General features: G+C 46.0%; 3 protein-coding genes and 2 long non-coding RNA genes across 5 annotated transcripts; 2 read left to right on the top strand and 3 right to left on the bottom strand.

Moving 5' to 3' along the window:
- Nucleotides 1-1,123: 1,123 nt before the first annotated feature.
- Nucleotides 1,124-2,856, bottom strand: LOC120966016 (uncharacterized). Its single transcript, XR_005758971.2, has 2 exons — nt 1,587-2,856; nt 1,124-1,424 (listed from the first exon to the last, which is right to left on the bottom strand). It is a non-coding gene; the product is annotated as an uncharacterized lncRNA (long non-coding RNA).
- A 3,927-nt stretch (nt 2,857-6,783) lies between these two features.
- On the bottom strand, nt 6,784-7,899 carry LOC109737809 (uncharacterized). The gene has a single exon (XM_020296936.2). The coding sequence runs from the start codon at nt 7,897-7,899 to the stop codon at nt 6,784-6,786; it is 1,116 nt and encodes a 371-aa protein (XP_020152525.2).
- Nucleotides 7,900-12,299: 4,400 nt separating this feature from the next.
- LOC120966724 (uncharacterized) lies at nt 12,300-13,547 on the top strand. Its single transcript, XR_005760982.3, has 2 exons — nt 12,300-12,748; nt 13,003-13,547. It is a non-coding gene; the product is annotated as an uncharacterized lncRNA (long non-coding RNA).
- Nucleotides 13,548-15,126: 1,579 nt separating this feature from the next.
- Nucleotides 15,127-16,212, bottom strand: LOC109746351 (F-box protein At3g56470-like). Its single transcript, XM_020305466.1, has one exon. The coding sequence runs from the start codon at nt 16,210-16,212 to the stop codon at nt 15,127-15,129; it is 1,086 nt and encodes a 361-aa protein (XP_020161055.1).
- A 3,051-nt stretch (nt 16,213-19,263) lies between these two features.
- LOC109746348 (wall-associated receptor kinase 1) lies at nt 19,264-23,796 on the top strand. The gene is made up of 4 exons (XM_020305463.4): nt 19,264-19,653; nt 20,239-20,983; nt 21,057-21,242; nt 22,546-23,796. The coding sequence occupies exons 1-4, from the start codon at nt 19,339-19,341 to the stop codon at nt 23,523-23,525; spliced, it is 2,226 nt and encodes a 741-aa protein (XP_020161052.1). The 5' UTR covers nt 19,264-19,338; the 3' UTR covers nt 23,526-23,796.
- The last annotated feature ends 4,040 nt before the right edge of the window (nt 23,797-27,836 follow it).

Here is a 27,836-nt window from a genome sequence, read left to right as displayed (position 1 = left end):
TGCCCAGCGCCTGGCAGACGACCATCCAAACTTCCCGCGCAATCACGCAATCCAACATGAGATGCTGCATCGTCTCCACCCCATCGCCACAACATGGGCAAGCGTCTTCATGATCTAAATCCGTGGCGGGCTAGGCGGTCATACGTCCAGCATCTGTCTCGGAGCGCTAGCCAAGTGAAAAAGCGACACCCGAGGGGGCCCCTGGACCGCCAGGTGAACTCTGCTGTCGGCACCACTTCTCGACCCCAGAAGCGAGGCTCATACGCCGAGCGAGTAGAGTATGAGCCATCCTTTCCCCAAGCCCAGGCAATCGAGTCTGGCCGGTCCTCGCTAAGCATGATTTGTTCCGTTCTGGCCCATAGTGCGAGGAATTCATGTAGTTGCTCCGCATTCATCTCAGGGCCAACATCACGTGCCCAGGCACCTGTGAGTAAGGCCTGACGCACGGATCGCTCCCCCCGTGCTTTCGAGGGCACTCTTGCATATATCTGCGGCGCAAGCTCCTGAACCCTCCAACCTTCAAGCCAGCGATCTTCCCAAAATCGCGCCTGCCTCCCATCACCCAACTTTACATGCGTTGCCGCTCTGAATAATTGCATGGCCTCCATAGTCCTCATGTTCATTTGCAATGAGTGGCACCTCAACACTGAAGAAGAGGTTCACCATCGCAAGCTGAAAGTTATTCTCAGGTGTGATGAGACGGCCGCCGTTGCGTGCTCCCACGAACTGCTTGCTGATGGCGGCCTCACTCCGCTGCTGGAGGCACAAGAACTAGCAATCGTTAGGACAGTACAGGATATTTTTCTTGTCATCATTGTTGATGCCGTGCATAATGGGTGGAAGACGATCTATGGTAGAGCGGGTGGTGCCGCGTGCCGTGATGCGATTGCCGCGTGGCTTGCCACCAATTCCATGCTGCGGCGAAGCGGACGGGGTGGAGCAAGCCGGCAACCTTGAGTATATGGTTTCCAAAAATTTCTGCGATTTATGATTTTGAACGGGTTGCCTGACAATATGCATGGGATCTCTTTACACCGAAATGAGTATATGGTTTTTTATATGAAATGATGGCTCACATGTCACAAGGGATACAAATAATCGATACTTCCTCACAAACAACATATCACTCAAATAGTCACTTCATAAATATAATCCAACTGCATAGTTTAGAAGTTTATTAAATCTATGATCGGTAGTCGCATAGATGATTGACATTCACCCTTGTAAAAGAAGAGCTCATGACAATACATTATACTATCAATTTAATGGCCTTCCATCCGCATAGTGGCAGCAACTGCCAGCATCGGCACAATAGCATCTGTGGGTATTCCAGCCAAGGTCGGAACATATCTTCGTGCACCCAACGACCGAACATTTTGTTTCCGTCTTTACACACCCAAGAATAGGTCCAAAGTCCATCGTATCTGCAAGATCAGTCACAACATCCACAAGCAATCAGCATATGGTACACGTTAAATTGCTTGGTCGATCTAGAAGAACAAATCATGCATTGTTAGACTAAATGAAATAAAAGAGATACATATCAATACAAAAATATTAATGAATAAAGAGGGGGAAATATTTACGTGTGCTCCTCGCAGCAGCATGGCAGGACAAGGAAGTGATGGACATAAGAATAATAGCTATCCAACACAGCACCCTGGTGTTATTCATAAGCCCCATCATTTGTAGCTGGCTATTGTTCTGCTCCTGCTTTCTTGTAGCTTCGTCCCTTTTGCTAGTGTTTATATAGTGAGACGAGTCTGTAACAAATTAAAAGGATAGTTGTTAATGCATACAAAAGTATATCATTTGGATATCTTTCTAATAATTGGTTCTTATTCTTTGGTATGTTGGAAGTTCTTTTTTAGGTGACGGTATATTGGAAGTAATTGGTTTATACTAAATTAGGGCTTATATCATAGCTAAATTTAGTCATATGTTATTTATAGCAGGTTATTGACGATTCATAAGTAAAAAATAACTGCGTTATTTACAGCCCAGCTGATGTGACTATGCTTTTCTTTAGAGGTAACCCATATGAGTATGTGAGTCTGGTCCGGCGTGCCCACCTCAGGGCAGCCTTCAACTTGCCGGCCCAGTAGGGATATTTTGTGTTATGTCCCTTTTTTATGAGCCTTGCGTTTTTTTTCTATTTTTCCATTTATATTTCAAAATATTCTAAATACATATACTTTGAACTTTAATACATTAATATTTCAAAAAAAAGGGCAGTGCTACACGTTCGTCGGGTGATAAAACAATTAAATCATCCGCCTCGGCAGCCGTCGGATGCCACCCGGAACAGTCGTCTGATCTACCGTCCGAGCCAACTGAGTACCAAGGTTTTGGTTACCGGTCAAAATTTCGAGATTTCCCATGGTTACCGCGTATTTCCGTGCCCCTCGGTAAATCCATATACCGAGCAAAAAAATACCATTTTTCTGATTTTTTTTGAATTTAAGCACTCATTTATAGTAAAGTACGTAGGATGTAATTAATGCCACGAGAGTTGGTTCTGGTGTGTTGGTAGCAACCTAGTTCTTGTTTTGAGAGGTATCTTTGGTCCAAAAGTTCGTTAATTTACTTATTTGAATTCAAAATTCAACTATAAAATTTGTTTGAAATATTCTCGGTATTTCTCGGTAACTTTGGTAACCACGTTTACCAGTACCCCTCGATAAAAATGCCTCATTCAGTAACCAAAACCTTGCTGAGGACCTTTTGCAACAGCTAGTTTGTTGCGATCCGGGGCTTTGCAACAAGGACGTTGTTGCAAAGGTCCACCGAGACTGCACCGCTGCCCCGCCATGGCCTGAGCGCCTCGGCCATGGAGTGCCGCCACCCACCGGAGTTGCCGAGCCTCCTCCAACCCAGCACCCTGAGCAGCTGCCTCTACTCCAACATGACGGCGACGAGCTCTCAGACCAGGCATGCACTTCGTGGCGATTTATGTAACTGGAGCTACGTTTCTGAAACATGTGTTGTGTTGCAATGCTTGGCCTCATATACTCTAACACCGGGCGATCCTACGACGCTTTCTGCAACTGGGTATATGCTTCTGAAACAAAAGCCCTGTTGCAGAAGAAAAATTCTTTATTGCCAAACCATTTTTTTTCTTTCTAAAACAAAGCCTCTACAACAAAAACCTTCTGGAACTTGTTGCTAAAAGAAACTTCATCATCAAATCACCGAACCAGTTTTTTTTCTGAAACAATAGGCTTGTTGTAGAAAACATGGTTGCATGGGGCTGCTGGCCAGCGTGACCGCTCGATCAAAATCAATTTGACGGCTACACAGACGGCAGACACGTGCATCAGCTGGCTGAAGGATAGCGTTTTCCTTCAAGAAATGTGCACTATGCATTGAAGAAGTGTTAATGCAATTTAAAATTGTTTTTGTGCTACTTTTTTAGAGATGTTCGTATCATTTAAAAAATGTTTGTGGAATTTTAAAAAAATTCACAGGTTTAAAAAAATGTTCATGATATTCTGAAAAAGTGTATATACAATGTAAAAGAGATGTTTTCGTCATTTGCGAAAAACTTTTGAGGCATTGAAAATAATTGTTTATGTATTTAAAAAATATGTTCATGATATTCTGAAAAAAGAATATACAATGTAAAAGAGATGTTTTCGTCATTTGCGAAAAACTTTCGAGGAAATGTTTATGTATTTAAAAAATATGTTCATGACATTTCAAAATATGTAAAAAAATTGTCACGTAATTACAAGTATGTTTCATACCATTTAGAAATAATTTTCTTGATATTTATAAAAACGTTCACATATTCGAAAAATATGTTAGTGAGCTTTTTAGATAATATCAATACAATGTAAAAAGATGTGCACGAATTTTTTTAATCATACCATTAAAAAATTAAAACACGTATTTGAAAAAAAATTTGAGTACTTGAAAATGTTTTCATCATCTGGTCGATAAATGTTCAACATGTTTAAACGAAATGTTCCACGTGTATACTACAAATTTACAAAGTGTATTATAAAAAGTTGACATGTATTTGGAAAAAAAAATAGAACTAAAATTTAAATTTAAAAAATAAAAAAGAAAATGCAAAAAAATGATATAAAAATACGTACAAACAAAGAAGAAGAAAACATGCATGAAAGCTTCTAAAACCAGTCCGAACTGATCCACAGAAGGTTCCGAAAATAGCTCTAAGTTGCTATGGTATGGGCCGGCCTAGTTGCCTCATGCCAGAGGTGACACGGAGCATTGTCTTCGGTGGGCGAGATATAGCCCACGCCGTGCGATGCTCCCTATTCCTCGCCTACTCATTTGTCCATACACCCAGATGCAATATCCGGCATTCACTTGTCAAATATTTTTTTCCCGCGTCCAGGTAAGATAGTGCCTAAACTACTCTTGCTTAGCTAGAAATATGGAGGGGAGTATCCACCTGCTACATCGAGGACAATATGCTATGTAGAGAACTGCCAAATTTGGTTCCATCGCCCATACTTTCGAACGACATAGGTAGAAGCATTAAGCCACGAATCCAAGGTAAGAATGAATGATTTATCAATTTTACTTTATGACAAAATATTCCAACTATTCTACATAATGGCAGTGACTTCTTTTTACAAGGCATATATACTTTGCAGTAGATATTTCTATAATCTATGTGGTCTCACTTATGGTATAGATTGACCTTAGTATTTACAATAATAGACAAAAGAATTAAGGTGGCATGCTAGAGTATTCTTGATTGGCTAGAAATACGGAGAGAGAACACGCACGTGCCACTTGGAGCGTAAGTTGCCATATGAATTCTTGCTGATTTGATCATCAAAATGCCTGGCCATGGCTTTCCTATTGCATAAGATAGAGACGGTCACCATGGTTGTCCAAACTCATCATTTAAGTCGCATTGTCGGCATAGATGTAGCTTTTTTGCACCCCGCCACGCCCATACGTCCGCATGTACACTGCCTTGGACCACCTTTTTCATAAAACAGGGCAAGTTCACTTGCACACCTCATTCCACTTGTGAGCGTACTCTGTCTCTTTGTTCACCCTGGATGAAGCCTCGCAGCCGATGACGTGCCAATTACTTCCACCATCACCAACTTCCCGTTCAGCTCCACGATGTAGGGCAGGTACACGTGCTGATTGCGTTGCTTTCAGATCTGCAACTGGCAGGGTGCAACGGTGAGCACATGCTTGCCGTCTTTGTTCACGAATATTTCGAACTTGACCAAGTGCTCCAAGATGGTAATGTCATAGAGTTGTCCATTGTAGAATATAATGTCTAAGAGGAATTATCAAATAGTATTTCATTAACACCGGGTTGAGTCTGCTTGAAGGGCTAGCGGTGGTGGTTGTTGTTGGCTTGGCCTGACCATTACCCAAGGTTCGGTATGACTGGTCTTGACGAAAGCTTTGTGGTCATTCGAGGGTCTATGTTAGGACGACCGGCCCACACGAGATCGTCTCCCTTATTCAAGGCATTTTCAAAAACCTTCCCTCAATTTATCTCGATGGTGTTTGAGTTAGGTTGTGGTTGGCTGTTTGGTTCAGTGTCTATGTTGAGTTACCCAAGGTTTTCGGCCAAGTTTCCCTTATAAACCTAGCCATTTTTATTTTTATTTTACTTTCTATCCATCTATATGAGTGTGCATTAATACCCTACCCTTTCATGAGGTTCGTGTCGAAAAAGAATACAGTGTCCGCAGCATCCGTTCATTAAAAAGTTTTACCATACACCTGTTGTCCGTGCAACCAATCCCACAAAGCGGATGCCGTGTAGATCGATCATGGAGGCAAGGATGCAACCGCTTGAGGTGGGGGATTGTGTGAAGACAACCTTCCACGTTACGAAGCAACTACAAACGCTGCAAGTGGGTATCACATCCATACGTCGCCGGACTATTATGAACCGAATGCCAAGGCTATTTGTGGCCGCCTTCCAAGCAAAAAAATAACTTTCTAAGAAACCTTAGACACTGCCAAATTAAATTGCAGGTTTCTCAGTAACCATCTGGCGCCCCACTGGATTGTTCACTATCACCGAAAGGGCAGACGATCTTATTCTAGTCCCCTGCAAGGTAGGTGCACGTAAAGTTTCTGACAGGACAGGAGTAGTAAGATGGATGTAAGATTGATCTGATCACAACAGATGGGGATGAGCTTGCTTGTAGTGTTGATGTTGGTGAAGATGCTCAGTCGGCTCACCGTGACCTGGACGTCGTCAAAGTGCTGGCCTGTTCATGAATTAGTTGCTTGGGGATTATATAAATCTATGTAATGTGATATACTGAAGCCATGCCACCAGCTCACCCGACTTCGCCACTTGCCTATCAATTATGAAGCATTTTTTTGGCTGACCACTCGAATGGAACGCCGAGGTTACACTAGTAAGTACACTTGAGATGCTTCATCCGTTCGTGCGATGAACAGTTATATACTACTATAGTGATCATGTTAATTTTGATACTAACTGACCTTGTGAATACAATATTTGTCAGTCCGAATATACAATGAATGCCCAAACAGACTAGCACAAGAAGGAAAACATAATGTTGAAACACATAGCTATAAACAGAGAATCAAGTAATCAGGAATGAATAAGTAATAATTCTAGTATGAGGTAAATGCAGCGACTATTTTAACAAGGCATCAACATCTCATAGATAAATGCAACGTTGTATCCTTAGCAGCTTCTACAATCTAGTATGAGGTAAAATTTAACTGTAACGGTGACCTTAATACCAGTACACCAGACATAGAGTTAAACTCCCACGCTAGGCTACTCTTGGTTGGCTAGATATCAGGAGGGAGTACCCACATGCCAGTTGGAGCACCGGCAGCTACATAAGATCCTGCTGATTTGATCCTCCGTGGGACGTTGTAAATACTTTCGTCTTGCATAGGGTATACACAGCTACCATGGCCATCCAAACTTGTCAAGTACGTCATATCATCTGCATAAATGTGGCCTCTCTCCACCCCGCCACGTCCAACCGCTGGCACGTCAACCGCCTTGGACATTTTCCCCAAAAACAAGGCGCAGTCATCCAAGCTCGTTACCTGCTCCCACTTATGAGTGTACTTTGTCATTGATTCGTCAGCAAGCACGAAAACCTTGAAGAAAGGCTCACACTTGGTGCCATATGATGGATTTATCCTCAACACCAACGCGAGCCTGCCATGCAGCTCAACGATGCCTTTATGACATACAAAAGAAGGTTGGGAACCAATCCGGATATGCAGCTCGACGTCAATGGTGGCCACCGGTCTGCCGTGTTTGTTCAAGCCTATGTTGAATTTGATCAGGTTGTAGGAGCGGGTGAGGCCATAGAGTTTTCCATTGTAGAATATAATGTCCGCAAGCATGGGCCCGCTAAATATTTTTGCCGTCCATCTGTCGGCTCGACAACCAATCTTGCATAGGGCGACGCTTCTTCGGGGGGTGATGGTGGCGAGGATGCACTCACTTGACTTGGGGGATTCCGAGAAGACAATCTTCGCGCCCGTGTAGACCTTCCTCATGTTCTTTGCGTGAAGCGGCACCTCAACACCGGAGAAGAGGTTCACAACCACAAGTTGCATGTCATCCCCAAGCGCGGCGACCCAGCCGCCGTCGTGTGCTCCGACTAGCCGCTTGCCGATGAGCGCCTCGTTTTTGGGCCGGATGTGCAGGACCCCTCCGTCCTCGGGGCAGTACAGGCGCATTGTCTTGCCATCGTCACCGTGCAAGGAGGAGAAGAGCAGCCATGGCAGGGTGGGCGGCACGGCGTGCTTCGATGCGATCGCAGCGGCTCGCCATGACCTAGATACCGCAGCGAAGCGTAGGCGGTGGAGCAAGCCGCCGACCTTGAGGTAGACGACGTGGAGGAGATCATCAGGAAGATCGGTCCACTGCACCAATGTCGCCATCGACGTCATGCTCCGTGTGATGCTAGGTACTGCGCCGCCGCCGCTGGTCATCGATCCACCAAATCGTTGTGGGCCAGTTATTTAAGTTCGCCCTAACGCACCCAAAACGTACATGCTTTAGTTTCCTGGCTGGTGTATTTTTCTTTTCCGGATGATTGTCTGGCTGGAGTCCTACTCGTATAACTACTGAAAGTCTGAAACCGACTTATTTAATATAGGCGTAGCTCTCTTCCATACATATCAAGACTAATTGTATTGTACGTTGACGATCGATCAATTTAAAAGGTCCCTACAGTCATTTTTTCGATATAAAAGGGTGGATTTTATTGACTTAAAATGAAGCATTAAGAAGATACAAACACAAAGAGCACACACCAGGCCTCTGCATAGTTAGGATGCACACACCTAATACCAACGCACTCGCACCAAAAAATACGCCGGTAAGAAGCAAAGTCATACAAGACCAAAGCTATGCCTAAGCGAGTAAAAAAAAAAACCTATGATCAAAACAGCGACCGACAAACTACATCGACGACCATATCCGCCCCAATCATCTCTTGACACCACAAGGACAACGAAAAAGTTCTTCAACAACAAGGCCTTCAACAAGGGAACGATGCTCAAACACCGCCGTCACCGGATCCAACCACCAATGATCAGAATCTAGGTTTTCACCCTGAAGAAGCAAGTCCGAGCATATCCATGCAGTGCCTTCAATAAGGTAACGATGCGAAAACATCGCCATTGCCAGGTAAAACCAACTTGGGTTAGACCTAGGATTTTTATCCCGGAGCTCAAGACCAGGTACTAGAAACACCACCAAATCGTAGTCAATCATGTGTTATCGCCACCACTTTCCACGATCCCAGCAGCTACATGCACCGGACTAGAATACACCATGCCGCTGCGCAACCATACCCTCTGCGTCAAATCGCCGTCTGTAGCTGCCCAACCATCCACCAATGGTGGCATGCCTTCCGAAGGCCGTCGAGCGGATCAGAGCTGCACTCAGCCAACCACCACCGTATCGACAACCACCGAAAGTCCGAAGAACTGTCATCAAGCATCAGATCAGTCCTGATCCGTGCCGGCATCATGCGTGTCTGCAGCGGCATCAAACAGGCCAGATCAGATTGCCCGTGCACACCACAGCCGCCGCAACAATCCATACGCTGAGAGTCTCCTGCCAGGCCGTCAACCGAGCCGCTAGGAGCAGGCCCGCGTCAGGCTGTGGTAGATCCGGGTCGACGCACACAGGACGCCATATGCGTGCCGTCGGGCGGGACGGGACGTACGCAGCCACCGAACACGAGCACGTAGCTAACCTCCATAGTGACGAACCACCGTACACCAGCTCTCATACGCGTGCGGCATCTCCGGGAAGGACGAGCGCGTGGCTGCAGCGCAGCGCCGCCGGGCTCCAAGATCGAGGGTCATGGGAAGAAGGGACTGGGCATGGGTGGAGACGGAAGAGGCCTAGCAGCCGCCGCCGCCGACCAGCAAGCTGGCCGCCGGTGGCGGCGGCGGGGAGGGAACGGTGGAGAGGTCCCTACAGTCATGGCTCATGGCTATATATCAACACAAACGACAGATAACCTCACGGGTGTGCCAAAAAAATATCATTTCCCTATTTCTTTTGGGTTGGACAAACTGTGTATGTAGAGAAAAAGCTCTGAATGCAAAGAGTTAAGAAGCTACAAGGTGCAAAAAAAAACACTAAATGCTCCCAATTAAGCAGCCGAGAAGGTTTGTCACGGAACTGGTGCTTGAAGTTTCATGCTTTAGGTTATCAGTTTCTTATCATGAATGGAGAAATACAACAGCAGACAAATAACCAAGGCCCTTTGCTAGCTTTCCTATAGTCTATACCTCTCTGTACCACCGCTCAGGTTCGCATCGCATGGGTGGAGGAGGCACCATGCTGTCCTCCCACAGCGCCACCGCAACGAACTTGCTGGCGCGCTCACCATGCCGCCACTTGAGTGAGTACACCGTGTGCATCGTTTGCTCCCTCAGATCATACAGCCCCACCTCTCTCCCCGTGTCCAGCAAGATCTGCCCATCCCCCACGGCATCGATCTCTATGGGAACAATCAGCCCCGCCGCTGTCTTCGGGGAAAACTCCGGCCAACGCCAGAGCTCTGTCACATGCTCCCTTGTCCATCCTTCCTCCCATCCCTCGTCACTGCATTTGTTGTCGACCAGCTCCGGCTTGTTGTTCTTGCTCCATATGGTCATGCTCTCTGTGTGGGCACATGGGTGCGCCACGCAGAGCCGCCCGGCAAGCTCCACCACGAGCATCCTGCAGCTGTCATCGACGTGTGGCACCGACAACACCTCGAAAGACTCGGTGTGGATGTCAAGGGCCATGATCATGCCGTGCCAACTGTCGGTGCTCTGGTTGTCCTGATCCGACGGGTCGCCCATCCAGTACATCTTGCCATCGACGTAGACCGGCGGCAATTCAAGCCGCACACGGATCGACAATGGTGATGGCACTATTCTCCTCACGTCTTCCTTGAGCCGCCACAGGTGGCATTTCATTGCCGCGTTGGATCCATGGCTAGCATTGACCATAGTGACCAGGACATGCTCCTCCGTCACCTCGTCATACCCCATGTCGGTCCTACTGCCGGAAGGGAAGTCCAAGATTATCTCTTCGTCAATCACTGGGTTATGCACGCGAACATGTTTGGGGTTTTTGGATGATGTGACGAGGAGTAGGCCATGGCAGGGCTTGCAGCTCACTACCCTCCGCTCTAGCAGCTTCGGTGACGCGTGCAACAAAGACTCCGTCCTCCTGTCCTCTGTGCTAGCGTCTGGGAAGAAGACGCGTAGGGGAGAGCTCCTTCTCATCCTGGCGTAGTGGTTGTGCAGCTTGACAAAGCGGCCAGACTCGATCATGGCGCGCCATGTCCGACAGACTAGCTTGAGCTGCCCTGAGGATGGCCGCTGGCAAACGTTGCAGGGCTACACACAGGGCGCGTGTTGACGCCGACGAGAAGAGGATGTCCTCGTGTGGCCGCCCCGTGGACACCAGGCTCTCCTCGTACACCAGTGCCCTCGTTGTTGCATGGCCATTCTCGCTGGGCCGGGCGACCAGGCACCAGTCGGCGAGGAGCTCCTCAATGGCGCCGGTGGCAGGGGTGTAAGTGCAGAGTTGGTGGACGGGCCCCCGGCCTGAACAAGACGGCGGCCACCGTCGATGAATGCGAGTGGCCTGACCCGGCAAGCCATGAACCGCCTCACGTCCGGCGCCGCCGTGGCCAGGTCAATGCGGCAGCGCAGGTCCCACGCCTCGTTGTCGCGTAGCAGCCAGATGTCGTAGCATTTCTGGTCCACGTCGGAGATGGAGAAGAAGAGGCATGCACGCCCCTCAAGCTCCGTGAGGCTGTAATCTCTGTAGCGGGGCGCGTAGATCACCTCGAATTTCTCATCGGAGAGGGAGAAGGAGATGACATGCTTCTCCTTGAACATCCCCTCCGCCTCAGACATCCAATAAAGATGACCCTGCGCAGACACGCTCGCCTCGTACGAACTCATATACCCAGCCTCCTCCGGTAGCTCGGCGTCGCCCGCCGCCGGCCGCCAACAGAACGCATCGTCGACCACGTAGACGTCGCAATCCGCATTGAGATACTCGTTGTAGCGGCAGATGCGAACCACCTTGAACCTGCCGCTCACCTCGTCGTAGCCAATCCCGAGGTTGTCGTAGCACTTGGGATCCCTGGCCGCATACCCGCCGGGCTGCAGCGGCAACTGCCGGCCCTTCGGTAGCACCGTGGACGGGTTGCAGACGTAGTAGACGGCTCAGTCACCAGCCCTGGCAGGCGGATCCTCCTCCTCCATGACCACGAGGCCCCGGCAGGGACGGGTGCCGGCGTTGCGCATGGGGCGGCGCGGGAAGGCCATGAGCGTTGTACCGCAGGGATATTGATGTAGTTCGCAGATGAATTCGATCTGAATCCGTATAACGAGACCAACAAATCCGCGCGCGCGCATACGTCCGTTGTCATGTGTATGTATGCACGAGACGCTAGCTAGCTCTTTTTCCTCATGTATGTATAAGTTTATTTATATTATTAGTATTAGTTTTCCATCCAAAGGAACCAAAAGAAAAAGGGAAATGTTTCCCTGCGGACCGCCGGCTGAAGCGACGCGCCGGTCGCCTCTGTCGCTAACGCACATACCTTTCTGGCCCACATGCAGGAGCGGGCCGCACAAGGACGTGTCCCACTATACACCACACGGACCTTATCCCCTTTCTTCTCCATCGATTTCTTCTCCACCGGAACATAAATCGCTCTCGTGCTCTTATCCACACACCACGGCAAAAACTCCGTGGATCCCCACCTCTTCCCGTCTCCTTTTAATCCTGACTCATGTGCCGTCTGCTCCTCGCGCAGGACGTCGAGCTAATTTTTGCCAGTGGGAGCGCCGTTCCCTATTTCTCACTGCTTTTTTTGTGTGCAGGGACGCGCGGAGCGGTCACCGCCTGTGCTACGAGCCGGCCACGTGTTGCTGCTACGAGCGGTGACCGACGAGGTGCGGGACGACCAGCGGCGACGCGAGGTGCGGGGGTGCTCCAACCACATGCACGCAAAGCTGGAACCGGCGTTCCGAGGCTACAACCGGCATGTGGCCATGCTACAACCAACGCGCGGCGGCGACGGCCACTGCTGGCGATTTTCTACAACCGCGGTCTCGACAGCTGCAACCGGTGACAAGAAATGCTACAACCGGCCATCCATTTGCTGGAACCGGTATCAGTTTTTGTTGTCGTCGGCCAGCGATTTGCTGGAACCAGATGCGCGCTCATCGTCAACGTGCGCTTATTGCTGGAACCAGTGTATGTTTTTGCTGGAACTAGCTTTTTCTTTTGCTACAATCTTTTTTTGTTTACTACAATAGAACCAATTCGAGTCTCCCTTCAGAGTTATTTTGCTGGAACCAGCGTTTTTTTTGTTGGAACTAGCAATTTTTTTTTGCTACAATCAACCACTGAAGTTTTCTCTCTTGAGGTTAATTTTGCTGGAACCGGTGTTTTTTTGCTGGAACCTTATAATGAATTTGCTTCAAACCGGCCACTGAGGATTTTGTTAGATTTTGCTGGACACCGACTACCGCGGCGAGCCGGAGGTGGGCCGCGGCGAGCCGGAGGCAGGGCTACGCTAGGGATGCTGCAACCATGGCACCCGCGAGCTGGATCTGGTAAATTTTAGAGCTTCATCCTCTTGAATCGCCTCTGGAATCAATGGCGGCCGTTATGCAATTCCGGCGGCCAAGGGGCGGGACCTCGTGGGAGCTCGCGGGGAACGGCCACAACGGCGACAAGGATGGGTGGTGGTGGTGTGCCCGTGGAGAGTGTGTGGATCGTCTTGTTTTTCTGTCGAGCAGTGCGAGGAAGAAGACGACACAGATGGGTCAAATCCAACAGCTACGCATGATTTGATCGGGTGGTTGTGCGTCGACCGGCCCAAATTTGGGCCAGTGCGCCGGCGCCTAGCACTGCCCAAAGAAAAAAACATGACGTTACAAGCATGTATAGAGGGTCCGTCAAAAGTACAAGTCATATGAGTAGGATTTATTCCAGCCAAGCTACCACACGTTTGGTTTACCAATACGAGAAAGAAAGAAACCTTGATTTGTATTATTTGCTGCCAATGGCGGCTCGTCCTGGTCACAAGTCTAGTCATGAATTTACACGAACTTCAGATGCGTTCGCACATTTGCACTAAATTTTTTGGTTTGCTGTAGGAATGCATGTCAACTTGCGTTTAAATTTCACAGTGGAGTTACTCGATCGTTAGGTAGCATGTGCAATGCAAGCCAACCTCTGGTTGGATGATTAGGAGGACAATGGTATTCTCAGTCAACCCGAGTTTAAGTCCTAAACATGACATTGGTGCTCGCATTATTCCTATATTTATTTTAGGCTTTCGGCAATGTTTGTTCAGTGGGAGGAGACGTTCCCGTTGACTATGAGGCGCATCTGGTGACTTCTTAAAATCTCAAGATTTTATGCTGGCTCAGTCTCTCGGAGGTGCTCATAGGGGTACGGTGTGCGTGCGTGCGTTCATAGGGGTGAGTGCATGCTTATGTATGTGAGCGACTTCGATTGTACTGTGTTAGAAAAAAGGTAGTATGTGCATTAATTCTCTCTTATTTTTTTGTTATCTCGATCACTTCAATGGCTAATATATGTAGACCTAAGTTAACGAGACGCTTCTATCCTTGACCTCAACTTGCAACGACCTTGAGGCGGTTGGATGTTTCCGAATAAACGTAAAACTCATTGAACAACACTGTTTTTTTTGTTATTATAAAGAAATAATGTGATGATAGTAATGATTGTTGTCTATTAATAATGATGTAGTACATATTTATATCCCCTCAAGTTTGGACCGGCTTGCTGCTTGCTCATCGCAGTGTTAGAAAATGACACAAAGCTGGATATATATGAGTAGATGTTGTTGGTCGGAAACGTCTTTCATTCCTCGACGCCCTCGGCAACCGTTTGATGGAGAGCATAGCAGCCATCATATCTCCTGTTGCACTTAGCCCTTTGGAACCAGACTTTTGTTGTGCTCCAGTTTGACTACAACAACGGCCTTGTTGCGTTTCTTTGGAAGCCATTTGCAACAAGCACCAAAACGATTCCTCTCATAGAGATTGAGTGCATGTCCCCTGATGATTTGCTTGACAGTGGAACTAATTAATCACCTGTCTACATACGTACTTTCCCATCTACTGGTGGGTGGTTAATTTGTGAACAAGTCAAATAATGATGCCTGAACTCAAATCATACAGTATCTTGAATAATTGGGAAATTTACAACTATTATAGCATGATTGGAGTGGAACTCACTTTACCGTAAAACTAGAAGTTATTTACATCGGATGACTGGCAGTCGACAAGAAATCCGGAGAGAAAAGCCGAACACATTGTCAAAGCACATGCTAGAGACATTAGTTAAGCGGCAGGAGTAAGCCATGAACGAATAGTTCATTATCTTAATTAGTATATCATGACACAATACAGTATCCTAGAAACTGATAGCGAGTATTTTGACCAGGCATATATACCTCAAGATAAAATGTGACAATGTATATTGTATCTAATTGCACACTCTTTATGGTCCAATTTATCGTATAAATTGAACTTTATCAATACCTTGTGAATAAGGAATAAATTAAAGAAAAGATACCCTAGACCACTCTTGGTCAGCTAGAAATCAGGAGGGAGAACCCACATGCCACATGGAACGTGACAACATGTATAAGGTCCTACAAATTTGGTGGCGTGTTCACTGCTTCCGTTTCCCATAGGAAATACACAATCACCATGGCCGTCAAAACTCGTCAAGTACGTCACATCGTCGGCGTAGATGGCACTTCTTTTCACCCCACCGCACCCAGCCGCGGGCACACACAAAGCCTTGGTCCACATTCTCCCAAAAAACAAGGCGCAATCACCCAAGGTTGTTACCTCCTCCCACTTGGGAGTGTTCTCTTTCGTCGATTCGTCAACAAGCACAAAAATATGGAAGAAGAAGTGCTTGCGGTAGGTGTTGTCATAAAAACAATGTTTCGCCACCATAGCCAGCTTGCCGTGCAGCTCAACAATGTTAGTTGCCCACTTGAAAGGTCGGCCACCAATTTGCATATGCAGCTCGACAGTTACCACCGGCCGACTGTCTTTGTTTACACCTATTTTGAATTTGACCAGGTCCTTCAAGTCCGTGAGGGCATAAAGTTTTCCATTGTAGAATACAATGTCGATAAGCCTCGGCCCATTAAATATTTTTGCCGTCCATCTTTTGACCGGACACCCAATCCTGCAGAGGGCGATGCTATCTCGGGTGGTGATGGTGGCGAGGATGCAGCGGCTTGAGGTGGGGGACTCCGAGAATATAACCTTCTTGTACGCGTAGAATGACGTCATGTCCTTTGCGTGGAGAGGCACCTCGGCGCCGGAGAAGAGGTTCACGATCGCAAGATGTTTGTCATCGCCAAGCGCAGCGACCCAGCCGCCGTCGTGCGTTCCCGCAAAGCTCTTGCCGAAGAGCGCCTTGGGCAGCGGGAAGCGTAGGAATCCGTCGTCCTCGGGGCAGTATACCCTCCGCATGTTGCACTTGTCGTCCCGGTCGTTGTCGAAGATGAGCCACGGCAGGGTGGGCAGCGCGGCGTGCCTCGCCATGATCGCGGCGGCTCGCCATGACCTGCATACCGCGGCGAAGCGGACGCGGTGGACCAAGCCTCCGACCTTAACAAAGAGCACATGGAGGAGATCGTTGGGGAGGTCTCTGCCCATTGCACCGACGTCGCCATCGATGGGTAGGTACGTGCTCCGTGTGAAGGTACGGCGCTGCTGCTGGTCATCCACGTACGTAGGGTTCCCTAGCTAGGTTTGATTGACTATCATCAACTGCAGCCGTACGTACGTACTAGGGATAGGTACCATACACGGGCGTACTGCAATATATATAGGCTTTCGTTGCAATGGTGGAGTCGGACACACGAAACTGTTTTTCTGTACGTACGTATATCGTTGCGCCGTCGAGGCGTCATCCGTTCTGGTCGTACGTACCTAGGAGTACCTAGCTAGGCGTGCGCGCGTGGAATCCTCATGAGTTGCGCCAATATCTTGCTGGGTCGCGTCATGCATATGGACGCCAACCTCTCGCCGTGATCGAACCGAAACGCACACACGTCTTCGAACCGAACCGAAAAAACGAACCAAACCGAACCGCAACGCACGCACGTCCTCATAAGTAGCAAACAATATGGCACCCCTCGTTCCAAAAACCTGGTAAGCGGGTGCTTATTGGATAAGCTATTTAGATACTGGATTTTATCTATTTTACGTGTATTATCGGATTGTCTAACGTAGAAAATGGAGAATGACAAGGTTGAGATACAAACTGAGAATGGCAAGAGAAAGAGACTGAAGAAACAGAGCAAGAAATGAAGGAAGAAACTGAACAAAGAGAGACTGGAGAAAGAGGGAAACAGGGAAAAAATGGAGAAAGCAAGAGCAAAGATCGAAGAACGAGACAAATGATTGAAGAAAAAGACATTGATAATAAAATAAATAATGATTGATGAAAGAAAAAATTGAAGAGCTGGTTAGTGAATGCCGAGATTCACAAACTGAACTAAATTAGGGATGAGCTAACTGAAAAAAAAGAAACAGCCTGAACTGAAGAAAAAAACAGTGACTAGCGAACAAATAAAGACTACAGATATGAATATCATCTGATGTCTCAAACCTAAAAACTGATTTCAAATCAAAATAAACTACAGTAACAAATGTTACAGGCTATAAAGGTGCAAACTAACTGAAATTTCCTGAAGGAAAGAAATAGGGAAGAACTATGAGTGAAGATCACGAGATCACTAGCAGTCTGAGCAAAGCAGAGGTCCAACTGTGCATCGCCAAAATCAAGTATATGTGTTTACAAAACGAAACTTGAACTGAAAACTCTCTAAAACAAGTAACTGAAAGAAAAAATGAAACTGAGCTGAAATGCAACTGAGAACAGACAGCTAGCTGGACAAACTAAAAATGACAGGCTATTCATGTAGCTCACTAGCTCTCATCGCTTAAGAAGTACAGGGACATCAGGCCTATCATTTGACAGAAGTTGCTCACCCAGGTTTCATCATATAATTGCTCGCACATTTGGTGTAGGATCCATGCACATTTTTTTTATTTCTTTTCTGAGGAGGTCATTGTAGGATAGCTGGGTTGTAGTTTACTCAGAAGCTCCATTTATCGTTTTCTCAATATGCTTTCGGTTGCTTCGTACAACAACATGGTGGTGGTGTCCATTTTGTTGTGTTAGTTAACTAGCGCTGTGGTTGTGATTTCTACAAGGACAAAGCGACTTTTCGTGCGCCCTACTAAGTTCATTGATGAGAGTCAAGCAGGGTGTAGATATGTCTAGTTAAGTGTTTACTAGTTCTAGCAGTTTAGAAGTTTTGTTGAGGTATAACTTCAACTTGTTATATATATCACCCCTGTTTAAGAATTCATCCAATTAATCAGTTAAATTACCAATTAATCCCTACTCGTAGGGTCAGCGAATAGCCAATAGATTGATAAATCAGCCAATTAATTGACTAAATTGCTGATTAACTTGCCGATTAGCCTATTAATCCCATACTCGCCATTCAACCGAGTAGCTACCAGTTAACGGTTTCCTCAACAATGTATCGCCTTAGGAGGGGAATACAAACAAAATGCGCTGAAATTGTGATATTAATGTGGCATGACCCTGACTGAAAAATGTCAAGCGTAGGAAAGTAGAATACAGAGCAATGGGCCACTCGAACAAACACATCATTCTAGGCAGTAAGGGGCATTGCCTCGTATTCATTCGTTGTCAGCACGTTTTTTTGTGTGTTATCACCCCAAGAGCTCAATCCTCTCTTTTTTTTATAGCCATCTTGGTTGGCATGCTTGTCCTAGTACTTTCATGTGTTTTGCTCGTTCTTTCTTTTCGGCAACACCTTTGGTTGGGAACTATGTAATAAATGATGTAAAAATAAGTTAGCTTCGATGCATCGTATGATGCAGAGACTGTGGGTAGTAAAAGCTTCCAGTACATATATATATAACTAAACATCAGCAACTTATGTTAACTCCATTGTATGAACACCAAATCATGGGGGACAAACCAAACGTTGTATGAACACCATATCACGGAGGACAGACCCAAGTTTTTTTTCCCACATTCAGTCTTTGGGGCCACGGAGCAAATGCTATCATGCTCACCTCCTCCATAACCTATATGCTACCATCATCACCACATGGTAGCTTAATATCAGAATCCAAAAGGGCGAAGAGGCCTCTATTATGATCATGGCCCGCCTGTTAGAAAACAGAAAGAAGGCCGTGCAACCTTTCTTATCTTATTGGAGCAAGTCATGGTCTAATCATTGCTGCTTGACTAGTTAGCACTTAGTAGAAATGTGTGGAGCAAGTTAGCAGATAAAAAACAATTCTCCTCAATCAATCGTGTGTTCCTCGATCAGATGGTGGCGGACAGAACCAAATCATACGAAGATGCATTTCTAAAGCAGAGAATCAGAGCCCTTTTAGAAAGAGAAGGCGGCAATTTCATTGCAATGGTACGTGTTCCAGCTTTCCTTTTAGGAAAGGTGTCACATTTCTTTCTTGACCAGTTAAGTGCATTCTTTTGTTGCTTGTGGAACTGCCACTTCAAATAAACAAGCGTCTTATAGTGAAAAGAGAGGAGAAGATGAAGATTAGTACTAGTACTAGCAGAGAATGACGCCGAGGGTATAGTAGAACCGTCGGGGCTACCAATATATAAGTCTAGACGACTCACTAAGCCTGGACGGAGCTTAATTAGCTTTGCGTCCGTATCATAGACCAAGTTAGCTTACAAGAGAGCGTGAAACATACACCAGCATGACCACGCCCTCGCAATTCCATTCCCAGCCGCTCCCAGTAATCCTACTTCTCTTTCTCTTCCTTTCAGCGGCGACTCACTTGCTCCTGGAGGCTGCTGCTGCTGAACAAGATCAGCAGCAGCGGATCACACGTGTGGGTTGCGCCGACAAGTGCGGCAACATAAGCATCCCGTACCCATTTGGCATGGAGCCAGGCTGCTTCCGTGAGGGCTTCCAGGTCACCTGCAATGACTCCTCGAATCCCCATCGCGCCTACCTTGCCAACAACGGAGTATACCAGCGGATCGTCGAGTATTATGACAGAATTGTCGAGGTAGGCTTTTTCTCTTCTTGAAGATAAAGAAAAATTGAGGTAGATGATAGATAGAGCATGCCAGTGCCTGCCTGTATAGTTTGTTGGCTCTAAGGTTGAAGCTACACACACACGCGATCACCTGGAACACCACACGGAAAATAACTCATTAGATTTTTGTGTCGAGTAACAGCTTACGGATTTTCTTTCTCTCCTCTCTTATCAATCCTTGGGAGCCAAGCTCACGGTTACATGCATAACTAACCCACTTACCGAAGCTCGGTCTGATCGTGCCATCCCACGATCTGAGTCTGGCAAGTGACCAAAACAACGAGCAAGAAAAGATGGCTCGACCGTGAACTGGCACGTCTCATGCTACTTGCAAACAGACCTCAAAGATAAACATGCATGCATGACTCTACTGAAGCACTATGACCCAACAAACACAACACCATGTGCATGACAAGACTAAACAAACCATGGACTATACCTCCAACAAGATTAGAAGTACTCTAACATGGTGTATGTGGTAATTAATTAATTAATCAGCTTTATGTAATTACTTAATGCTGTATTTAGTATTGGACCCTGAATTAATTAGTGCAGGAAGGGTGGTACCATCAGGATTGGCATAAAGAAGGCAATAACACGCCCTTGGAGCTCATCGATATATCAGTTGCAAAGGCTGAGGCGCGCGCATACGGCGCGGTCTCATCTGTGTGCAACCCAAATGAAAGCGACTACTACTCCAAGTGTCAACAGGTGTGGTTGGGCCCGTTTCTCCTGTCGGTGACGCGCAACGTCCTCATGGGCGTCGGCTGGAGAATCGAGCCTATGGTCACCAGCAACCTGTGGTCACCGTTGAGAGGAGGCGACTCGTCGAATGAATTCACTCTCACCTGCATTTCCGACCTGATGGGCCTGCCGCAATTCCTCAAGTTCGCAGCCAACGGGTCGTGCACGGGGCGGGGCTGTTGCGAGGCCGAATTGCCGGAAGCATTTCCCGTCCCCGAGTTTGGCCTGTGGTTCCGTTCTGGAAGAAACAACACCATGTTTGAGACCACTCCCTGCTCCTACGCTATGGTGGTGGAGAAGTCATGGTACAACTTCACCACGCCGGACCTGTACGGCTATGCTGTGCTGCCCAAGAGATTTCCAAGGGGCATCCCATTTGTCCTCGATTTCTTCATAACGAACGGATCATGTCCGCTGAAAGGCCAGCAGCCACCTCCAGACTACGCCTGCGTCAGCGGCAACAGCTACTGTGAGAATGCGACTAGTGGCAAGGGCTATGTCTGCAAGTGTTTGAAGTTTTACGATGGCAATCCTTACATCCCTGATGGATGCCAAGGTGGAGCAGTGTTAACTAAAGTTTTCTTTTAACTCCGACATACAAACTGTCTTTTAATTTTACCCTTTTACAGACATCGACGAGTGCAAGCTCCGAGAGCTAAATCCTGAGCTCCGTGACTCGTATCCATGCTCTAGTGACGGGATATGCAAAAACACGTTGGAAGGCTATGACTGTCCATGCAAGCCAGGAATGAAAGGCGACGGCATGAAAGGAACCTGCATGGATAAATTCCCACTACCAGCAAAGGTGATTGTGGGTAAGCACAAATTAAGCTACTGCACACCCAATTAATTAGTTTTATTTACTTAATCTACTACAGCCATGCATCTACGTACTAGTATTACATGATCCCAATCTACCTCAAAAAAATATTATTTTTGTTTTGTTTTCTCTTTTTATTACGTACATAATTCATCATACACAATTAATGTAATATAATCAACACGTGTTTTTCATAATGGGTAGTAATACTAATGTCATGCGTACAACACTAGTCTAAGTTACTACCTTTGTAGTGCAAAGTGTCATAGACTAGTCACAGTGGGAGTAACTTCAGCAGTAACATCGAGCCCAATTCAACAAATTTGCTTATATGGCAATGAATTAATGAAGAGAGAGGTAGTTTGAGTAACTTAGCTAGTTACTGTAACATCACATGTTCCAATGTAATATGAGTCTATAACCTAATAAATGAACCTTTGCATGACACCACACTTATGTTACTAACCATTATGAAGGTAGTAACATAGTCTAGGGATGATCCTAAAAAAAAACATAGTCTAGAGATATGTGTATGTTACTAGTGTATGTTACTTTCTGTAGCTAGTCATAGTAGACTTTATTTATTAGCTTGTAGGCTCATTTTCTTTTGGGAAGCACAATGTGATGGTAACATAATATGTTTGATTTTTCCATACCATTTATTTCCTTATTTAATAGTATCTCATGTCACTAATATGCTTAGTTGACATTACATGAGTATGCATGTTACCATCTATGTTACTCCTATGTGACTAGTGTTAGATATATTCTCGAGTATAACAAACAGATCTGGGTAGGTACTGTCTGGTGGTAGTAGTGGTGTTTGGGGTTTGAGGTGGACGTGCAGGAGACTATTAAAAATGCTAATGATAGATGTTTACTGCTTTTGCTTTTATCAGTAGAAAACAAATATTTATGGTTACCAATAGTTGGACCCCATGTTACCAATCGTTACTCCTTTGTAGAGAATATTCCAGTCAAAATATTAAGTGTGTGTTACGTGTAGGCAAGCATTGTTCAAGTCAGCCTAGTTTCCCACGCTGGCGACTCTAAAGAAGACACATATGTTCATACGTGGCAGTAATGACGAATTGATATTAATCACCAACTCAAAAATGAATTGATATTAATCAGCATATAGGCTGATTTGCACGCGGGTGTTCTGTATAGATCACTATAGTGAAAAAACTCAGAATAAATTATTAAAATAATTGCTTTCTTTATGTATTTTGTTTTGTAAACAGATTAGTTATTGGAAAGTTAGTGATATGAAATCATTTTTTCTTTCGTCCCTCTAGGTGGAATAGGGGGTATTTCTTTAATGGCAATCCTATCATTCCTTATTCTTCTTCGCAAAGAGAAAAGGAAAACGAGAGAATTTTATAAGAAGAATGGTGGGCATGTACTAGAGAAGGCAAAATTCATAAAACTTTTCGAAAAGGAGAAGCTCAAGCCAATTTTGAAGAGTAGCAATTTTATTGGAAAAGGTGGATTTGGAAAAGTTTATATGGGCCTTCTTAATAATGAACAAGTCGCACTGAAGGAGCCAATTAGTGGAACTATCCTAGAGAATGAACAATTTGCAAATGAAGTCATCATTCAGTCTCAAGTCATTCACAAGAATATCGTTAGGCTCATAGGTTGTTGCCTAGAAGTCGATGCCCCGATTCTCGTCTATGAGTTTCTCCCCAATGGTAGCCTGGACGACATCCTTCATGGTGATGGCAAGGAACCTCTCAACTTAGGCCTGCGCTTAAGTATTGCTGCAGAATCATCAGATGGCTTGGTTTATCTGCACACAAAAACCAATACCAAGATCCTACATGGTGACGTGAAACCAGCAAATATACTTTTGGATGATAAGTTCATGCCAAAGATCTCAGATTTTGGCATATCAAGATTGATTGCGAGAGACAAACAGCACACGGGATCTATCATTGGTGACATGAGCTATATGGATCCGGTGTATCTACAAACAGGCCTACTAACCGAAAAAAGTGATGTCTACAGTTTTGGAGTTGTTATCTTGGAGCTTATTAGTGGGATGAAAGCTACACATTCTGACGGTGGTAGCTTAGTGACCAATTTCCTTGAAGCATACAAAAAGGAGAAGAAAGCAACTCAGTTATTTGACAAGAATATCGCAGTAACCGAGGATTTGGAGGTTCTTGATAGTTTGGCAGGGATCGCTGTTGAATGTCTTAGCCTTGATGTGGATCAAAGACCATCGATGACAAACATAGCAAAGCGCCTTCTCAATTTGACTGAATGCCGTTAGTCGCAACCTGTTTGTGTATTCTAGTTTAAACAACCTGTATGTATATATGTTCCGTCAAATAAGATATGTAACTATGGATGGGCCATCAATAAGCCTGAAGCCACCATCTCCGTTTCTAAAAAATACTATGGATGGGCCAACACTTATGTTTATATTGCCGTTGTGAACAAAATCTTCCACATAGAAGTTCGGGAGGTCTCCCTTGGTTCCAAGAAATTATGTTATTTAACTCATTTAGTAACCTTGTATTTTAAGTCGCAAATGTTTGTATTACTTCATTAAAATCCCTTGTCACTGATACGAGGTTCCACTCTTATTCCTGAATCCTGAAGAACGACCATTTTTATTATAAAGCACATACATCTACATTATGGCTAGTAATAATATTAATATAATACCGAAAAAGGCTTTCGCCCCGCTTTATAAGCAACGATCCAGTTACAACAAACCTCATACAACTCCACACCAACACACACATGGCAAGATACAAGAATGTTGAGAACAACTACACCACCCCACACAACTCCAAGCTATCTACAATATGGAAGAGAGAGCCCCGCTTGAAGTTGCCGGAGGCTTCAACCGTGAACAAATCACAGCGTAGAATCGGAGCTGTGCATGACGAACTGTGAATAAAATTTCCTTTCGCGGCAAAATCCAAAAGTTGTCTATGATGCAAGGGTAAACCAACATAAAAATTGCGAAGTAAAATTTTCAAAACTCCCTTTACGGAGCAAATATGATAGGGTTCCATTAGCCTATACCAAGCATCTTTAAGATTTTCCCCTTGTTTTTGTTTGAAGTAGAGTACTTCAAAATCTGGTGACAAAGGGGGAGTAATGGCGTTCACCATAATGTCAAGAAGGCAATGAGAAAACAATGAAAAGAGAGAGGCAAATAAAAAAGGCAAATGGTTGTGAAGTGGGGAAGAGAAAAATGAGAGGCAAATGGCAAATAAAGTAAATGCAAGGATAAAGGTTGATAGTGTAGGTACTTGGTAATGTTGATGATGTCTCCCCGGAACGGGGCAAGAAATTCTTCCTGCTACTTGTAGACTACATTGAATTTTTATCCCCGAAGATGAGAGGATGATGCATCACAGTAGAGTAAGTATTTCCCTCATTTAAGAAACCAAAGTTATCAGTCCAGTAGGAGAACAAAGCAACACCACGTAAACAGCACCTGCACACACAATGCAAACCTTCGCACCCAACGCAAACGAGAGGTTATCAATCTCTCGGCGGTGAAGTAATGAGATTAAAAGGTATATTATAGATTGATAGACTAATAGATAAATAAAAGATAAAATAATGCAGCGGCGCCAGAGATTGGCAAGTTGATGGGAGATGATAGATCTTACAGTAAAAGTAGATCCAGAGGCCGCATGATGCACGAGTGGCATCTCTCTCAAGAAAATAGCATGCGGTGGGTAAAGAAATTACTGTTGAGCAATTGATAGAAAAGCAAATAATTATGACGCTATCTAAGGCAATGACCATGATATAGGCATCATATCGACATCAAGTAGACCGACTCCTGCCTGCATGTACTACTATTACTTCACACATCAACCGCTATCTAGCATGCATCTAGTGTATTAAGTTCATAAGAACGAAGTAATGCATTAAGAACGATGACATGATGTAGTCAAGACAAAAGCATATAGGAATTCATCCCAACTTATTATCCTTAATGGCAACAATACATGCGTATCAATTCCCCTTCGTCACTAGGACTGAACACCGCAAGATCAAACCCATTACCGAGCACCTCTTCCCATTGCAAGAAGATCTAATCTAGTTGGCCAAACCAATCAAAACTTCGGAGAAGAAATACAAGGCTATACTAAATCATGCATAAAAGAGATCAGCAAAGAACTTCAAATAAAACAAGGATAGATCTGATCATAAACTCGTAATTCATCGGATCTCAACAAACACACCGCACAAAGTCATTACATCGGATGGATCTCCATGAAGATCATGGACACCATTGTATTGAGATACGGAGAGAGAGAGGGGGAGAGAGAGAGAGAGAGAGAGAGAGAGAGAGAGAGAGAGAGAGAGAGAGAGCTAGCTACTACCTACGGACCCTTAGGTCTGTGGAAAACTACTCACGCATCATTGAAGAGGCGGCAAGGATGACGTAGAGCCCCTCCGTGATGAGTTCCCCCTCCGGCGGAGTACCAGAGAAGGCCTCCAGATGAGATATAGCGAGAACAGAGACTTGCGGCGGCGGAAAATGTATTTCGTGGACTCCTTGTAGGGTTTTGAAATATTTAAGAATTTATAGAGACGAAAGTAATTTCGTGATTCAAAGCTGATGCGAGACAAGAGCGCGGGAGGCGAGAGCTGGAGCTCCTCCTTCACGCGAGGTCTACAGTCTACCTACACACAGAGACCAGCTAGGTCTGCTCACGATAGGAAGTCGTCGTCGTCGTCGTCCTTTTCTACCGCGTGGTGTGACGAACGTGTAATGTGCTGGCCGGTCTGCCGCGATGCACTGCAACGCATGTGGAGTACGTACTTGAGCCAAGCATTCATGATCGATGCATGCAACCAACGGCAACCCAGCTACGCCTGCAGCCTGCACGGCTCGCTTCACTCGTGCATTGATGATGCGTGCATTGGTTCTGTCCAAGCAGGGAGCTATGGTGGGAGTGGGACGGAGTGCTGTAATAAATCAGTCAAGTCCCCTGCCTGCACCAACAGCTTCCATTCAATTCAAACGTGTGGGCTGGCCGGTGCCAGTCACCTCCTCCCCAGTACCCACTCACACTTTCGATCGCCTCCCTCTGCTCTAGACCGCCCCGACGTCTTGCTCGCCTCCTTTCTCCACACACATAGCTACTACCTGCTGGCCCCAAGCAGATCCATCCGTTCCCCTCTCTAATTCCACTCACCAGATCTGCACCCCCTTCGTCTACATTGGTGATCGATGGCGTCGAGCACCGGGGAGGCAGCTCCCAGTCCTAGCTCTCCCGCTGTGGCAAATGCTGCTCCTCCGCCGGCGACCACCATGGAGGTCAGGATGGGTGCCCGGCTGCTGGCAACGGCGGCGTGCTCGGTCACTTTCAAGAAGCTGGAATCCCTTCTTGACAGGCAAGCAGCCACCCAGGGCAACGGCACCGTCGGAGACACGGCAATGCTGCCAGCTTCTCCTCCCAGCGACGAAGAAGCATTTCTTCGAGAGTCGCTCGTGTATGCGGTCACCGCCGGACCAAATGGACAAAATGCACTGCATGCTGCTGAGGCAAAGGTACTCATGCTCACTTCATTTTCAACCATAAATGTTCGTTTCACCTGTCGACACATTTTTGTGAGATATTTACAATTTAGCATAAATTTGGATTAGAATAGTTAGTGTTTTGTTCTATTCAAAATATTTTATTAGTGGGACTTGCATAAAGAATAACAACCAAGGTCGGACATATCTTGGTTTTTTTTTTGAGACAAACTCGCAAAGCTTTATTATTGACCCGTCACGCTTACGGGGACGAAAGAAAGTTCTCCCGGGTGGCCTAACCAAACATGGCGACCGGTCCCGAGAGTTAAAGCATGCTTTGCTAGTTTGTGTGCCTCGACATTCGAGGTTCTAAACTCATGTCTAATTAAACAGGAAATAAAACTACTAGAAATGCTCCTTGATCTCCTGCATCACTGCACCATAAGCCGAAGATGTTCCTCACTGGATCGCTTCAACCACTGAATTGCAATATGAGGCGACTTGAATTTTTTGGATATATAGATCGTCAGCAAGGGCTAGAGATTCTCTAATAGCAAGGCTTTCCAGGATCTCCGGCTGGTGAAGGTTTCTGAACACAACAGCGGATGCACCCAAAAACAGTCCGGCGGCATCTCTACAAATCGCTCCCACGGCACCAAAACCTCCTGTCCTAGGCACTGCTGCATCCACATTAAGCTTGGAGTACCCCTCCCGTGGTGGTAACCAGGTCGTTGGCTTCGGTTGTGCTTCGGCCCGTCCTCTGCTGGGAGCTTTGAAGATAAGTTGCAGGTCACACAGGTAGCTTTTGATAAAAGCTTGAGTGGAGAAAGGAGTTTGGAAGATTCCTTCATGTATCAACTTCCGGCGAGCGTGTCAAATTGCCCAAAGCGTAACAAGTAACGTGGTGAACTCTTCCGACGGTAGAGATTCACTCATGGCGAACAACCAGCCCTTGGCACTGTCGTCCATGTTCATGCACATGTGTTCCACCAGATCTGCACTTGACAGGGCCCAAACACTCTTCGACATGGTGCAATCTAGCATGGAATGACGCCAGTTGTCTGCTGCACCGCATATAGCACATTC

Source organism: Aegilops tauschii, chromosome 6, assembly GCF_002575655.3.
Source record: "Aegilops tauschii subsp. strangulata cultivar AL8/78 chromosome 6, Aet v6.0, whole genome shotgun sequence".
Taxonomy (NCBI): Eukaryota; Viridiplantae; Streptophyta; class Magnoliopsida; order Poales; family Poaceae; genus Aegilops; species Aegilops tauschii.
The sequence above is the reverse complement of the archived record's forward strand: the minus strand, read 5'-3'. Positions and strand labels throughout refer to the sequence as shown.